At 32.7% G+C, this 17,878-nt stretch overlaps 1 protein-coding gene across 2 annotated transcripts; it reads left to right on the top strand.

Annotated features, from left to right (window-relative positions):
* Window positions 1-3,477: 3,477 nt before the first annotated feature.
* On the top strand, window positions 3,478-16,763 carry LOC139891463 (G-type lectin S-receptor-like serine/threonine-protein kinase At1g11330). Of its 2 annotated transcripts, XM_071874432.1 has the most exons (7): window positions 3,478-4,683; window positions 14,402-14,506; window positions 14,622-14,821; window positions 14,919-15,129; window positions 15,213-15,450; window positions 15,769-15,919; window positions 16,393-16,763. In XM_071874432.1, exons 3-7 carry the CDS (start codon window positions 14,663-14,665, stop codon window positions 16,699-16,701), a joined length of 1,068 nt encoding a protein of 355 aa, XP_071730533.1. In that variant the 5' UTR covers window positions 3,478-4,683; window positions 14,402-14,506; window positions 14,622-14,662; the 3' UTR covers window positions 16,702-16,763. The 2 variants fall into 2 exon arrangements, with proteins under 2 accessions (XP_071730533.1, XP_071730532.1); XM_071874431.1 differs by lacking the exons at window positions 14,622-14,821; window positions 14,919-15,129; window positions 15,213-15,450; window positions 15,769-15,919; window positions 16,393-16,763.
* Window positions 16,764-17,878: the final 1,115 nt, after the last annotated feature.

Here is a 17,878-nt window from a genome sequence, read left to right as displayed (position 1 = left end):
AAATAATAAAAAAATATAAAGTGATTTGCACAGCTAACATATTTCGAATTTGTATGAGACAGGAACAAAATTTAGTACAGTTTTGAGTGTGATGTGAAACAAACTCGCGTAATTATATATCTGTTATCATCTGTATTAATATAAATCTATTAATAATACAATTATTTAATAATAATAATATTAATAATGTAAATAATGATAATAATATACAAATAATAATAGTAATTGATATATTAATAGAAATGTTAATTCTTAATAAAAATAATAAGTTTAATAATGGTATTAATAACTTATAAGGATGATGAATGATAATAATAATAAATGGTATTATTTTTATAATAATAATAATTAATGATATTTACATTACAACTAAATTATAATTTTTTTTATTCTTATAATAGTATTTATACTATATAATAATAATAATACTAATATTGATATAAATATTACTAATAATGAAAGTAGTAATAATATTAGTGTTAGTACAATAATTATATTTTAACTTGTAATTCCATTTAATTATATTGATATTACATATTATTGATTATTTATTAATTGTATAATATTTACAATATCTAATCACATCTATAGAATATTTAATATTATGCATATATATTACAATATTAATATAATAATTATATATATATATATATATATATATATATATATATATATATATATATATATATATATATATATATATATCATATTTATTTATATACAGATTCAAATATAATTATTTTGTGTTTTGTTTTACATACTTAGTTTAGATTATATTTTATTGTTTTCAATTATCATATATCTTTACATTTATATATATAATATATACATATTTAAGTACAAGCAATTGTTCGTGAATCGTTGGGAATAGTCAAAGGTTTAATACAACTATGTAAACAGTTAAAAGATTTTAAGACTCAACATTACGGACTTTGCTTATCGTGTCGAAATCATATAAGGATCAAGTTTAAATTTGGTCGAAAATTTCTTGGTCGTCACAACATCTGAAATCATATGGACTTACATATCTTTAGTCCAAATGAAGTAACCTTAAATTACAACAAACAAAAGAAAAACACTAATAAGTCACAATAGTGTAGATACAAAATCATCATACGCATCACAAACATTACAGGTAGCAAGAGGAGTCAGGGACGGATCTTTGGGGTGACAGGGGTGGACAGTGGCCCCTCCAAAAATTTGTTCTCTTAGTGTAAATTTTATTTTCTAGGATCTAAAATATAAATATCTTATATAATAGCCCCTCCAAGATTTTAGGATTTTTCTTATATAAGTTTTTGAAGTGATTTTGGCCCTCCCACTAAAATCGTTCAAGATCCGTCCCTTAGAGGAGTGTCAACTTGAAAAAGATGTGACTTTTCAAGCCATCGGAACGCATTAATCTTAAAGCGTATAGCTACGACGGCTCAACATGAATAAGACCCATAAAACACGACATCGCTCCTTTGAACTAAAAGAACCTTCAAAACAAGATCAACTATCTTAAGTGCTTCAAGAGGAGTGTCAACTTGATTTCCAAATAGGACTTATATTTTCATAAGCAACAAAGTCAATAGTCACTTTGAATTGTCTTTCCCTTGTAATGCAAATCCAATCCAAAACATCTATCATTGTAACCGTCAATTCTTTCGACATAAAAGGAAAATTCCCAGCCGTATAAAACACTAATCTTCCATCATATAATGAAGTTTCACCCCTAAACTTGTGTATCTATGAACTTTGACTAATTGATTCATTGTGGCCTTATTCAACTTAGCAGAATTCACTTCACGAATCACTTTAACATTATCTAGAGTTAACACCATATCAACCAAATCAGCTAAAAAGTGGTTTGTTTTGACCACACACTCTTCTTCCTTTATCCTAAGTTCCAAGTCACCTAGTGTTCCACGTGGCAATCTTCATTGGTTGGATTTTTTCGGGCGTTCGCTACTATCGAACATGCCCTCTATAAAACCCCTGAACACCTCCTTCTCTTTAAGATTATTCTTAGGGTTCAAATCTTGCCATTGACTTTGATTGGTTTTTTTGCAAACCCCACTGATTGTTCCTCCAGTTCGTGCTCATCATACTCGTCTAACTCATGATCTACTGAACCAAAACCTACCACCTCAGAAAGTTCTATTGCCTAGTTGCTCTTTATAACTATATTAAATGAAGGGCGTCTCAATTTTATATTTAATTCAATTTAATTTTTTTTAAAAATCTTTTCCTACTTATTGGTCGGAGGTCCACTCGAAAGCAATCTCTCTATCCGTCGAATAGAGAGAGGGATGACTTTCTCTACTTTTAAGAGTGTCACTCTGAGTGGAGAAATGACTTGTCTTTATTTTCGGATAGCGGAAGGATTATCTACATCTCACCTCCCTATACACCACTTAGGTGGTATTGAGTTTTGTTGTTGTTGTCGTATTATTATATCTTAAATATAACAAAAAGTGAAAGCCGATTGTTTTTAGGGACAAATGGAGTATCATTCTAACAATCTTTACATTTTAGAAATGATATTTTTGACTGTAGGAATGATTTAATAAATGATCATTGTTAATCAAATATAACGAAGTTTACTCTTACAGGTTCTTGCATGCATATTTTGTTCTTACTCCGTAGTACGTATGGTGTACTTAAAGTTTTTCAATATATTTATATTACAATTACAATTATTTACATTTACATATATATATACTAATAGACAAAACACTATTTCACTACTCACCAATATTAACCAGAGGTATTTTCGTCATTTCAACCTTTTTTTTTTCCCAACGATAAAATAAGCAACTTTCGTAAAAGAACCAACCCTTCAATGTTACCAAAAGATGTCGAAAAAAAATTCTTTTTTACAAAAAAAGCAACTAATTTTTTTTTTCTCTTCTCTCTTTTCTTCCTCAACGATAAAAGAGGCAACTTTCATAAACTGAGCAACCCTTCAATGCTACCAAAAGATGTCGAAAAACATTCTTTTTTACAAAAAAATCAACTACTTTTTTTTTTCCCTCAACGATAAAAGAGGAACAACCCTTCAATGTTAGATGTCGAAAAAAATTCTTTTTTACAAAATAGATGAAGACTTTTTTTAATTCGCATTCAAAACGGAACCCCCGACGCGAAGCGAGGGCTCCACGACCGGTTATTACAAATATTATTACGGCGTAAAATTTAAAGAGACGGAGATGTATACTTGGTCAACTTCTGAAAGCCAAGTTAAGTTGTTATTTTGTTATGCAAATTAACTTTTATCATGACTCATCACAAAGAATGTACGTGTCACATACAAAGTCAATACACGGAAACATTTAGATTTAATTATTTAATTTAATTATTAATTCAAAGATTAGAAAAATTCAATAAAGAGTTAGACAAATGAGAAATGGTCTATGTTGCCAGCTGATGTCAATATATTATCAACTGTCAAACAAACCCATATAAAAAACACAAAAAAGTATCATATTCAAATTTAACTACATAAAATTTTCTTCCCTGTGGAAGTAAAATATGATAACTTTCATCATCTTCACAGTTCTATGTACTAACTTCATCATCAATTGTTATCCGGCTGCCGCTGTTTCATCATTCAACGTTACCGACCAATTAAACTTCATATCTCAACTTTTTTCCCCAGACCAAAACTTCACCTTAGGATTTTTTACCATTCCTGCAACAAATTACATTTATTTAGGTATTTGGTACACCACACAAGATCCATCAACAAAAGTATGGGTAGCCAATCCATCCAAGCCGTTAGTATCAAATTCTAGCGTCCTAACAATCGATCCCAACACTGGGAAATTAATCATAACAGATAGAGGAACAAATCTTGTAAATGTATCAGATAATCAAATTGGCGGTACCAGTAATTTGATTGCAGTTCTTGAAGATAATGGTAATTTTCAGCTGAAGAATGAAACTGATAATAACAGGACTCTGTGGCAGAGTTTTGATTACCCAAGGAATGTACTTTTACCGGGTATGAAACTTGGGTCGGATCTTAAAACGGGTAAGAATTGGAATTTGACATCTTGGTTGAGTGATGACGTTCCTGATTCGGGTGCTTTTAGTTTGAGTTGGGAACCAAATGGAGAAAATGATCAGAGATTAATGATTCGACGACGTGGGCAGCCTTATTGGACTAGTGGGAATTTAAGTAACCAAATGTTTGAGTTTATGAGTGTTAATAATCCGTTTAGTAGATACTGGTATAATCTAAGTTACGTATACAATAACGAAGAAAGAAACTTTAGTTATCGCGCTTTTAATGGTGTATGGCCCATGTGGAGTTTGAGGCCAAGTGGCGAAATCGTGGATGGTGATAGTTCCATGATATGGAGCCCCGAATTTTGTTATGGGTTTGATTCGGGTAACGGGTGTGTGGAAGGTACTAATTTGCCTACGTGTAGAGGTGGTGATGATAAAGTTAGTTTATTGAATGGTGATTTTGCACCTATGACTAGTAGTTCGGTAGATTATTCGCCGCTAAGTATTGGTGATTGTATGGAACGATGTTGGAACGATTGTGGTTGTTTGGGGTTTACCACAACTTCTAGCAATGACACTGGTTGTGTTACATGGACCGGAACTAAATCGGTCAATAATTTCTCGGTCAACCCTCAAGGGACTTCTGTACGAAGTACGTGCTTATTGCCGCAACTACTACAAGTAAAGGTAAAAATATCATCATTACATTAAACTTTTACTGTACTTTATGATTTTACCTTTTACTTTTATCTATCTGTCTTACGTACGTTGGGGGTATTAATGAACTTTAGTTTTTTTTTATATTTTTATCTATTTATAATGGTGAACAATTAATTTGAAATATCTTAAATAAGCATTTGACAATAAATATGGGAAGGATATTTTTATTGCTTTAACGTTGATGGAAAATCGTATATACTTTTACCAATTCAGATTAACGCAGCGGATAGTTAAAATAATAATTTTTTATTATTTTATGAATAAAATTTTACAAGATTAAATATTCATATATATAATGAAACATGCACACGATTAATCTTTCTCAATGAGATCCAGTACACCATAATAATTGTCAAAATATATAAATTCACAAGAGGAGTTACCGATATACCGTTCTTGAAGAAACTGATGAGACGGAGAGAAACCTACGATCAAAGGATATGACCGTCTCTTTGGATAGTCCACTACACTTTCGAGCAACGTCAATGGATGCTAGTCCAGCTCAAGTAACAAATTAATCAACCCTTGATTAATTTTGTAAAACAAATAAAAATACTCTGTATGTAATATTAACTTGGTATATTTAAAACCAAATATAAAGAAAAACTAGATGTATCTTAGTTTTGGTACAGCAAGAATAAGAGAATTATTGATTGATATTGATTGATATAAATCCTTGTGTGTTTTTCTAACCGAGAATCCCTCATGAATATATATATTAATGTGTATCTCACATGCCAACAAAATGACTACGTAACAATATCGTTTGTAATCTTGAGAAGGATCCTTTCATTTAAACAAATCTACTTTTAAGATTTTTAAAATCAATCCAAATCTCCTTTTCATATTCATGAATATGATTTAAACAAATCTACTTTTAAGGATTTTTTTTTTCGACGAAGCGTAGTATAAATTTATTTTACAACGCATATATAACTACAACTATATTTTCTATAGCTACACTCTATATATCCATCTACATGATAATTGATTTTACCTGCATAGTTGTACGCAATGGTTTTTATATTTCTCCGTCATATCCACATGTTATTCGATGGTCTGTATATGTATCTGCGTATAGGTTCCTGTACATATGTATATAGGTATACGTGTATATGCCGCGGTAGCTAGGTATATGTTTTTAGGTTATATACATATGTATATATTTGTTTCTATATATGTATGTGTGTATGTATCTAAGTGCATGTATTTAGGTGTATGTATGCATGCCTGTATCTGTACCTATGTATATGTTTGTACCTATATTTGTATTTATATATATATATATATATATATATATATATATATATATATATATATATATATATATATGTATGTATGTATGGATGTATCTAAGTGAATGTATTTAGGTTATATCTACGAATGTATCTATACGTATATGTGTTTAGGTATGGGTATTTTATATGCTTATGTGTATGTATCTATGTGCTTGTATCTAGGCATATGTATGTATGTATGTATGTATGTATGTATGTATGTATGTATGTATGTATGTATGTTTGTATGTATGTATGTCTGTATCCTTACTTAAGTATATATATCTATGAAAATACCTTTATGTATATTTGTTTATGTATTGGTATTTATACCTGTCTATGTGTGTGGGGGTATATATATGTGTGTGTATGTGTATGTGTATATGGGTGTCTGGGTGTGTGGGTGTGCTGGTGGGAGGGTGGGTGTTTATTTTGCTTGTTTGTAGGCATACTTCAAATTACATGGCTATGTGCACTATATTATCCATGTTATTTGTCCTATTGTTATGCTTTACTTGCTATACGTGTCCTCTTTTTATGGCTACTTTGTATGGTTGCATCTTCCTAGGCGCACTTAACTCTTACATGTACGTATCATTTGCCCTCACTTTTTGTTTGTATGAGCATTTCTGGCCGGAGATCCTTTAGGAAGCAATCTCTTTTGCTTCTAGAGTAGAGGGAGGGAAGACCTGATCTAGTCACGGGTTCTATACCCGAGGGTGGAGTAGTGACTTCCTTCTAATCTAGGGTATGAGGAATGATTGTCTACACCCTACCTTCCCCATACCCTACTTCTGTGGGATTGGGTGTTGTTGTTGTTGTTGTTGTTGTTGTTGTTGTTGTTGTTGTTGTATTAATTAATTAATTACTTTTATTTAATTACTCGAATAATATATATCAAATATATATTATTAATTGACGTCTATGTGTGTGACCCCAAAGGCTCAAATGAATTTAGCCATATTGTTATATGTTGTACCTTGCACATCAATCCTACAAACTCCCACTTGTGCATTGTACAACACCAAGTAACTATACAAACAATGGATAGCGTCTAGCAACACGTCATTGTCCCCAAATTCATGTGAGGGTAGTTTCTTAATACTGCTTATGGTAAGTGTTAAATGTCATTCATCCTTTTGTTTCAGATACCTTAGTTAAACTTGAGATATGGATCATCGGTCATTCTCATTTGTTTAACAATTTTATTTCTCGATCTTAGAACTGAATTAGATCACTAAATTAATTAAGTATCATCTTAATTACATCTGGGTGCGGCCACATAAATATCTTATTCATTCATCGAGGAGCTCAAAAAGTATCTAACTCCAAACATTTTGGAGGAACAAATCCTATATTGCATACACGTGTCTATCACGAGCTTTACATTATACCCGATAATAGCCTTTATAACAACCTTATTCAGGACAGCGTTTAACCATATCAAAGTACAATGTTCCACACATCAAAACTGGCGTGCATCTCAATTCTAAGGACATAAAGACATAATCACTAAAAGATTCACTACTGACAATGATCCATGTAGTGACATCTCGGATGGGTCATTCCAATATTCATCATCAATGAATACATATGAATTTTGGTCTCTACAAGTTAACTATTTATCATCAATAAATATAACCAAAACTTCATATTAATCTTAATTCATGTTATTCCCATAACATGATTGATTATGGAGATTTTGAATAATCAACAATTACTCATGGATTAAACATGCCAATATAGAACACAGTGATATATATGAAAACGATCATACCATCAATATATCAATTCATTATGATAAAACTGTTTAATGTTCCAAAAATATCCAAATACTAAATTACAAATTAAAAATATCAGCAGCATAACGAAGTCCAATACTACTAGCATGATCATCATGCTTGTTGTGTGTCATGGGCTTCGTGAACGGGTCAGCCACATTATCATCTGTATGAACCTTAAAAATACTAATATCATTCCTCTCAACGACTTCTTGAATGTAGTCAAACTTTCGAAGAATGTGTCTGCTACCTTTACGTACACGTGATTCTATCGCAAGTATAATAGCACTTGAATTATCACAGTACATTTCCATAGGGGATTCAATGCTGGGAACTACTCCGAGTTCAGCAATAAACTTCCTAATCCAGACAGCTTCTTGAGCAGCTTCTGAGGCAGCAATGTATTCTGCTTCCATTGTAGACTGTGCAACTGTGCTCTGCTTTGAGCTTTTCCAATCAACTGCCCCGCCATTCATGACAAAGACATACCCTGACTGGGATCGAGAATCATCTCGATCAGTTTGGAAACTAGCATCTGTATAACATCTAATACTCAACTCTTCTTCCAAACCACCGTAAACCAAGAACATATCTTTAGTTCTCCGCAAATATTTAAGAATGCTCTTAAAAACAATCCAATGTTCTTCACCTGGATTCTGTTGATAACGACTCGTCAAAATCAAAGCTAACGAGACATCAGGTCTAGTACATAACATGGTATACATAATGGATCCTATAGCCGAAGCATACGGAACACATTTCATTCGTCTTATCTCATCAGGTGTGATAGGACTTTGAGACTTGCTCAAGGTTATGCCCTTTTGCATGGGCAATGCTCCGCGCTTGGAGTTTTGCATGTTAAATCTTCGCAAGATTTTGTCAATGTATGTACTTTGACTCAAACCAATATGCCTTTTGGATCTATTTCTATAGATCCTGATTCCTATAATATACTTAGCTTCTCCAAGATCTTTCAATGCAAAACATTTTCCAAGCCAAGATTTGACATCTTGCAAAGTTGGAATGTTATTTCCAATAAAGTAGTATGTCATCAACATACAAGATCAAGAAGACAACTTTGCTCCCACTAGCTCTAATGTAAACACAGGGCTCATCTTGGTTTTGAAAAAAAATAAACTCTTTGATTTTCTGATCAAACTTAAGATTTCAGCTCCTGGATGCTTGCTTTAATCCATAAATAGATTTTAGAAGCTTGCATACTTTAGTAGGATGCTTAGGATTCACAAACCCTTCCGGCTGAACCATATGTACGTCCTCGCTTAGGTCGCCATTTAGGAAAGCGGTTTTGACATCCATTTGCCATATTTTATAATCATGAAAAGCAGCTATGGCAATAAGTATTCTAATTGATTTAATGCTCGCGACTGGTGAAAAAGTTTCCTCATAATCAATTCATTGAGTTTGAGTATAACCTTTTGCCACCAACCGAGCCTTAAAAGTATTTACATTACCGTCCATGTCCGCCTTCTTCTTGAAGACCCATTTACTCCCCACTGTCTTGCAATTGGGTGGAAGATCAATCAAGTCCCATACTTGATTATCTTTCATGGACTGCATCTCTGCCTTCATAGCATCTTACCATTTGTCAGATTCTGAATCTGACATGGCTTCACCGTAGCTAGAGGTTTCATCATAATCCCCTAGACGAGGTTCATCTGAATTAATCAGAAGATTTAACCTCTCAGGTTGATGAGGAGTTCTACTAGATCTACGAAGTATAGGTGCAACACGTTCTGGCTCACCAACAGTGTGTTCAGCTTCAACGTGCGGTTGGCTAGTGCCTTCAGAAGGTATGTTACTTTGTGATTCTTGAATTTCCTCAAGATCTACTTTACTCCCACTGACTTCTTGTAAGAGAAGATCTCTTTCAAAGAATTCAGCAAACCGAGCAGTAAACACTTTGTTTTCAGCTTGGTAGTAAAAGTAGTAACCCATTGTTTCCTTTGGGTATCCCACAAAGTGACATTTGATACCTCTGGGTTCTAACTTGTTTGATGTGTCACGTTTCACATACGCTTCACAACCCCAGACTTTTAAATAAGACAACTTAGGACTCTTTCTATGCCATAACTCATATGGTGTCTTTTCTACCTTCTTGGTTGGAACCATATTGAGTATGCGTGCAGCAGACTCTAATGCATAACCCCAAAAAGACATCGGTAGAGTAGTTAGACTCATCATAGATCGAACCATATCAAGTAAAGTTCGATTCCTCCGTTCTGACACACCATTGTGCTGTGGTGTGTAAGGTGGAGTGAACTGTGAGACAATCCCACAATTCTTCAGGTGGTTCAAAAACTCTTGACTCATATATTCCCCTCTCATATCAGATTGAAGGGCTTTAATGGTCTTTCCAAGTTGATTCTCTACTTCATTTTGGAAGATTTTGAATGTTTCAAAAACTTCACGTTTATGTTTCAGCAAGTAAACATAACCTTATCTACTATAATCATCAGTAAATGTAACGAAGTATGATTCACCATTTCTAGACATAGTTCTAAAAGGGCCACATACATCAGTATGTATTAGTCCTAAAAGATCTTTAGCTCTTTCACCTAAACCGGAGAAAGGAGCCTTTGTCATCTTTCCACATAAACATGACTCGCATACATCAAATGACTCGGAGCCAGTTGATTCCAAAAGCCCACCAGATTGGAGTTTTGAAATGCGTTGTTTGTTTATATGACCAAGATGACAATGCCATAGATAGGTATTATTCAAGTCTTGCTTGACTCGTTTGGCAGTACAGGTATATACAGAATTACTATTTGAAATCAAACCATGCATATCAATTTCAAAAATACCATCACGTGGAATAGCATTAAAATAAAATACATTATTCTTAGAAACTGAAATACCAAGGTGCGTAAAAGTAAGTTCAAAACCAACATCTTTCAAAAGAGAAACTGAAATTACATTGCTCGTTATACTAGGAGCATAATGACATTGTTCCAACAAAATAATAAGACCACTAGGTAGAGTAAGCTCATAGGTTTCAATAGCTTCAACAGCAGCTCGAGCCCCATTGCCCACTCTTAAGTCTAGTGTGTCTTTCTTCAGTCTCTTACTTCTTCTCATTCCCTGCATATTGTTACAGATGTGAGTTCCACAACCAGTATCAAAAATTCAGAAATCACTAGAAAAAGTATATAACTGTATATGAAATATACCTGATTTGCTGGTCTGGCCAGCTTTGCCTTTTCTCAACTCAGATAGGTAGGAAGGACAGTTCCTCCTCCAGTGGCCAACCTTTCCACAATGGAAACATTCGGCGTCTTTCGCTGGGTTTTCTTTCTTGGGAGGTGGTGGAATTTTCTTCTTTGTAATTGACTTGCCTTTTCATTTTTCCCAAGTTTTCGGCTTATTCTTTTTCACCTTACCATCCCTAATCATCAGGATACCTGGATTGGAAACCTTATATGGAATATTCTGTTCAGCAGTTTTGAGCATCGAGTGCACCTCTGCCAGAGATTTCTCCCAACCTTGCATATTGTAATTCATCACAAATTGGTGATACGATTTTGGTAGTGAAACCAAAACCGTGTTCACAGCTAAGTTAGGTGGCAAGGTAGTTCCAAGTTTTTCCAATCGGTCAATGTAGCTTTTCATTTTCAAGACATGAGAGATCCTGATTGACCCTTCTCCATTTTGCATGTTTGAAGAAGCTTATAAGTTTCATATAACTCTTGACTAGCCTGTTTCTGAAACATATTTTTCAGCTCAGTCATCATATCATATGCTGTGCGATCTTCCATTTCCTTTTGAAGGTCAGAAGTCATACTAGCAAGCATGATTAAAGCTATCTTCTCTTGCTGATCAAACAACTTCTGATAAGCATTCTTTTGAGCAGCAGTAGCTGTCTCAGCAGGAGAATCGGGTAAGGGTTCTTCAATTTTGTTCAACTTCCCTTCATATTTGAGAACAATTCTCAGGTTGCGGTACCAATCGAGGAAGTTTGAACCATTGAGTTTCTCCTTCTCCAACAAAGAACGGAGGTTGTTTTGGTTTACGTTTTGATTGTTTGACATCTACAAAAGAACAAGGTTCAATTTTAGTATTTTCGATATAATACTTTAATAAATTAATTACCCAAGTTTTAATATATTTAAAAACAATTAATTTACGAAAGCCTAAGATCCACATAGAGGTTCCATAACTACATCTGTTGATCAGCTAGCAGTTATAGAGTCTACTGGTAGGTAGCGAGTACCAATTGCATCACAGGTGCAACTCTTAGATCTTTATGGGACCTTGAGATATGTGTAGTCTAACAAACCACTATTATCTATTGGCATGTTTGTCCCATCCTCGCCTCGAACTCAGGTCAGAGAATACGATTAAGTCGTCCAATTTGGAAACAGTGGAAATTCAGCCTAGTCTCACTCGTAACTGAAAATCCACCTCGTGGTAATCAAAAAATAACGAGGAGTTTTTGCAAGCTCATTGGATGGCATGACTTAAATTTGACGGGTATTTTAAAAATGTTTGTGTTAACGAATAATACATGCACACAAGATTCGCTACACTATTTGTTAAAAATCATTTTAACCAAATGTATATATGTCGATCGTGTTTATGCGTCTAGTTTGTTATTTTATTTTATATATAAAAATAACAAATACACATTGTGTATCGTTTTAAAACAGTTTTAAAAGATGTCGCCCATATATATTATTTGAGTTTCAAAAAATATTTAACTTTAAACTCGTTAGAGTTTAACTTTTTAAAATCATCAATTTTAACCTTTGAAACTCATTACTAGTTTTATTTGATGTTTTCATCAAAAACATTTAGCATATATTATAATCAACAATTAAATATAAATGCGTAAAAATAAAACACAACCATACCATGCATCACACATACATAGCTTAGCCCAAAAATCCTATGCTTCATCCCATGAGCCGACATGAGATCAAGAGGTCAAACTAAGGGTAATATCGTAGCTCCCACTTAATTCAAGAATCAAGTGAAAACTTGACAAACGCCATCGTGGTCAACTAGACCTGTTCGCCATCTTCTAAGTCAAACTCCACGTTGCATCTTTATCTTTAATCTTCATCTTATTACATTTATTTAAAATTGAAAAATACAACTAATCTAATACTTTTACAATTTAGAATAAACTTAAATACAATACTATGAAAATGAAAAATAAATATAATACAACTTTGGCTTCAAAATGACATTTTCTTATAAAAAAATAAATAATCAATATGACTTAATATTGCCGTAATCAACAATCACAACAATCATACATAGGTCGGGACATTATGGGCTATGTGTGCAATCACAATTTTAATAACTACATTATTAAAACCTACATATGGCTTGTCCATGGTTACAATGCATGTGTACAACCATGGAATGAAATAAACAACAATTATTCAAGCCATAATAAATAAATTCAAAATTTATAACAGTGATTTTTTTCAGATCTTATTCGTGCGTCATGAGGTAATTAACAAAGTTGACTTTCAAAACAATAAAGGTTTTGACTTTTACCAATTCACCACAAAGCTAAATCTAAAGAAAATCACACGACAATTAAGATGGTGTAAAAGCGACTCGGATACCACTGATGGAAAATCGTATGTACTTTTACCAATTCAGATTAACGCAGCTGATAGTTAAAATAATAATCTTTTATTATTTTATGAACAAAATTTTACAAGATTAAATATTCATATATTTAATGAAACATGCACACGATTAATCTTTCCCAATGAGATCCAGTTACACCATAATAATTGTCAAAATATATAAATTCACAAGAGGAGTTAACGATATACCTTTTTTGAAGAAACTGATGAGACGGAGAGAAACCTATGATCAAAGGATATGACCGTCTCTTTGGATAGTCCACTACACTTTCGAGCAACGTCAATCGATGCTAGTCCAGCTCATGTAACAAATTAATCAACCCTTGATTAATTTTGTAAAACAAATAAAAATACTCCGTATGTAATATTAACTTGGTATACTTAAAACCAAATATAAAGAAAAACTAGATGTATCTTAGTTTTGGTACAGCAAGAATAAGAGAATTGATTGATATTGATTGATATAAATCCTTGTGTGTTTTTCTAACCGAGAATCCCTCATGAATATATATATTAATGTATATCTCACATGCCAACAAAATGACTACGTAACAATATCGTTTGTAATCTTGAGAAGGATCCTTTCATTTAAACAAATTTACTTTTAAGATTTTTAAAATCAATCAAAATCTCCTTTTCATATTCATGAATATGATTTATTATATTAATTAATCATTAATTAATTACTTTTATTTAATTACTTGAATAATATATATCAAATATATATTATTAATTGACGTCTAGGTGTATATCGCCATATTGTTGTATGTTGTACCTTGCACATCAATACTACAAATGTTGATTCATATTCATATTGAATATAGATTAAAAGTTGTTGCTTCAATGTTTGAGAAGAATAAAATTAGCAAAATGCACATAAAATGATATATATATGATATATATGATAAGTTGGACAATTTGTGGGTTAGTTGTTATTTTTCCTGAGGTAATTGAAGATTGTGAACTGTGAAAAATTTATCTGTTTACACGATATTATATACAGGAAAAGCTAAAAACTGGATTTGGGCACCAATTGTTGTTGGCGTTTTGATTTTCTTTTGCGTCGCTGTCTGGAGGTATCTTAAGAACAGAAAGCTTAGACAAGAAGGTAATTCACTTGATACTGGTGTTAACTGATTATCTTAGGTTTTATAGCTATTTCACTTTTTTTTTTTTTTTTTCTTTTTTTTTTAAAGATCAATGATTTTGAATATTGATTTTAGAGAAGAGACAAAAAAGAGATGATGAATATTTTCTTGAGCTGATGGCTTCAGAAAGCTTCAATGGGGCAGCTAATCTTGAAAGCAAGGGCAGAAAAGGAAGTGACTTTTTAGTATTCAGCTTTGCTGTTATAGTTGCCGCCACAAATGATTTCTCGAGTGAAAATAAGCTTGGTGAAGGTGGTTTTGGGCCAGTCTATAAGGTACTTGAAATCTTCATATGGGGATCTTTTACACTTTTTAAGTAATATTTCATCATTTCAGCATTGCATAATAAGTTAACTGTGTTTTTGAGAACAGGGGAAGCTTAGTGATGAACGAGAAATAGCAATTAAAAGGCTTTCAAGAACTTCAGGACAAGGGCTTGTGGAATTCAAGAATGAACTTATACTCATTTCCAAACTTCAACATACAAATCTTGTACGTGTTCTAGGCTGTTGTGTTCATGGAGAAGAAAAGATGTTAATTTATGAGTATATGCCTAACAAGAGTTTGGATTTTTTCCTCTTCGGTAAGAAAGTTTTGAGGCTATATTTCGGTTAAGATTTGAATATTTGTTACATATTTTTTTATGTGAGCTTATTGATTATACAGATGAAAACAGAAAGGCACTGCTAGACTGGCCAAAACGATGGAACATCATTGAAGGAATTGCGCAGGGCTTGCTATACCTGCATAAATACTCGAGAATGCGAGTTATTCATAGAGATCTTAAAGCTAGTAATATTTTGTTAGATGAACATATGAACCCCAAAATATCCGATTTTGGTATGGCGAGAATCTTCAAACAAAATGAGACTGAAGCAATTACCGACAGAGTAGTTGGAACATAGTAAGGACACTCCCTTTATAGTTGATTTATGCTTTATTTAGTAAATCATAAAAGTTGCTCCTTGAAATGACAGAAAAGTTTTAACTAAACTTATTTTTTATGGTTGTTAAATCTCTAATTCTCTTTATTAAAGGGTATATTGCATCACACAGGCTAAGTTAAACCATTGGGCTGGGTCATTAAATTTTGTTTTTAAGCTGCAAACTAACACACAAACATTACTAAATGATTCGACACACGTTCGTTTTGGTTGTTTTCTATAAGAATAAAAAATTTTGGTTTTTAAAGTACGGGCTCTAATTCAATTATGTTTTGCAGTGGTTACATGTCTCCTGAGTATGCCATGGAAGGGACTTTTTCAGAGAAGTCTGATGTCTTTAGCTTTGGAGTCTTGATTCTTGAAATTGTGAGCGGAAAAAGAAATACCAGTTTCACGCACTTTGACAAAACTGTCAACCTGATTGGATATGTAAGGGCCTGTTTACTTTTAAATATTTATAAATGTTCGTTCGTCTAAATGAATTAAAAAAGTTTTTGATGAATATATTAAGTTCAAAACTGGAATTGGCACAATATAGTTTATTTGATTTGGCTGCTTTAGGTATTGAATAACTGTCTTAATTATCAAAACCAAATTAACGCTCTATGAAGCGTAGTTGAAAGAACAGTTAATAATTGTTTTATAAAGTCAGTACCTAAATGGAAATATACACTCTTTTCATTATGCTACATCTTATTCAATAAGTCGAAAACAAAAACTCATCTATAACTTTTTTTTATTAAGTTTCATACTATTAAGTCCATGAAGTTGAAAAACAAACGGAGCAGTCTCATAGAACTATAAGTCATACACATACACTGTATTCCATTAGTAATCATTTTCATTTCAAAAATCAGACGTGCACAAAGAATGTATTACTGACGAGTTTTAATTGGTTTTAGGCATGGGAGCTTTGGCAAGAAGGGGATGCATTGGCATTAGAAGATGCAACAATAGAAGAAACATGTGTTGTACAACAATTGTTGAGGACTATTCATGTTGCACTTATCTGTGTACAAGAAAACGCAGTGGATCGACCCATGATGTCGGATGTGATCTCTATGCTCAGTAATGACACTATGTTGTTACCCAATCCAAAACGGCCTGCATTCTTCTTCGGCAGAACTGAATCAAAGTCAACATCAGTTGAAAGGAAGTCAGAAGACTACTCTGTAAACAATATAACCATTACACAAATGAGAGCTCGATAGGATAACATTGTATAGCGTTAACACACTTGTATCTATAATCTTTTTGTGTAACTGTAGATATAAAAGCTTAAATTTTGCACAATTGCACCACATCACCAAAATGTTCTAGTTCAAAATAAGCATATAACGAGGATAAAAAAAAACCCGTGATTCGTAAGTTATCTTTTTCTTTTTTTTAAATAAAATAAAATAAAATTTAAGTTTACTCGCAATCCGTATAAAACATCTGTAACATCCAAATATGCATATAACGAGGATAAAAAAAATCTGCGATTAGCTACGGGGTGGTTTTGATCGGTTAACGGTCGGTTAATTGAACATTTAAAACCTATTAACGCTTGGTTAATTAAATGCTTAAAAAGTAAAGGGATGAAAAATGAAGGGAAGAAAAAGGAAGTGAAAAATAGTTGGGAAAACAATAATGGAAGAAAAGTTTTTCAAAAAAAAAGAAGAAGTCAAATGACCGATTTACCCCGAAGGGTGGGATACGACCATGCGACTGTAAATAGTAGCATGGCTCATGGCGTTTAGTATATTTACGAGTGAAACGTACCCGCATTTTTGAAATGTCCCGTTCATATTGATTATAAACGTTCCATATTAATTGATTTCTTTGCGAGGTTTTGACCTCTATATGAGACGTTTTTCAAAGACTGCATTCGTTTTTAAAACAAACCATAACCTTTATTTTATCAATAAAGGTTTAAAAAGCATTACGTATATTATCAAGTAATGATAATCTACAATATATCGTTTACACACGACCATTACATGATGGTTTACAATAATAATATATTACATCAAAATAAGTTCTTGAATGCAGTTTTTAACAATATCATACAAGCATGGACTCCAAATCTTGTCCTTAATTTAGTATGCAACAGCGAAAGCTCTTAATAATCACCTGAGAATAAACATGCTTAAAACGTCAACAAAAATGTTGGTGATTTATAGGTTTAACCTATATATTTATCAAATCATAATAATAGACCACAAGATTTCGTATTTCCACTTTTCATAAATATACATCCCATACATAGAGATAAAAACCATTCATATGGTGAACACCTGGTAACCGACCTTAACAAGATGCATATAGAATATCCCCAACATTCCGGGACATCCTTCGGACATGATAAATTCGAAGTACTAAAGCATCCGGTACTTTGGATGGGGC

This window comes from Rutidosis leptorrhynchoides, chromosome 2, assembly GCF_046630445.1.
Source record: "Rutidosis leptorrhynchoides isolate AG116_Rl617_1_P2 chromosome 2, CSIRO_AGI_Rlap_v1, whole genome shotgun sequence".
Taxonomy (NCBI): domain Eukaryota; kingdom Viridiplantae; phylum Streptophyta; class Magnoliopsida; order Asterales; family Asteraceae; genus Rutidosis; species Rutidosis leptorrhynchoides.
The sequence above is the reverse complement of the archived record's forward strand: the minus strand, read 5'-3'. Positions and strand labels throughout refer to the sequence as shown.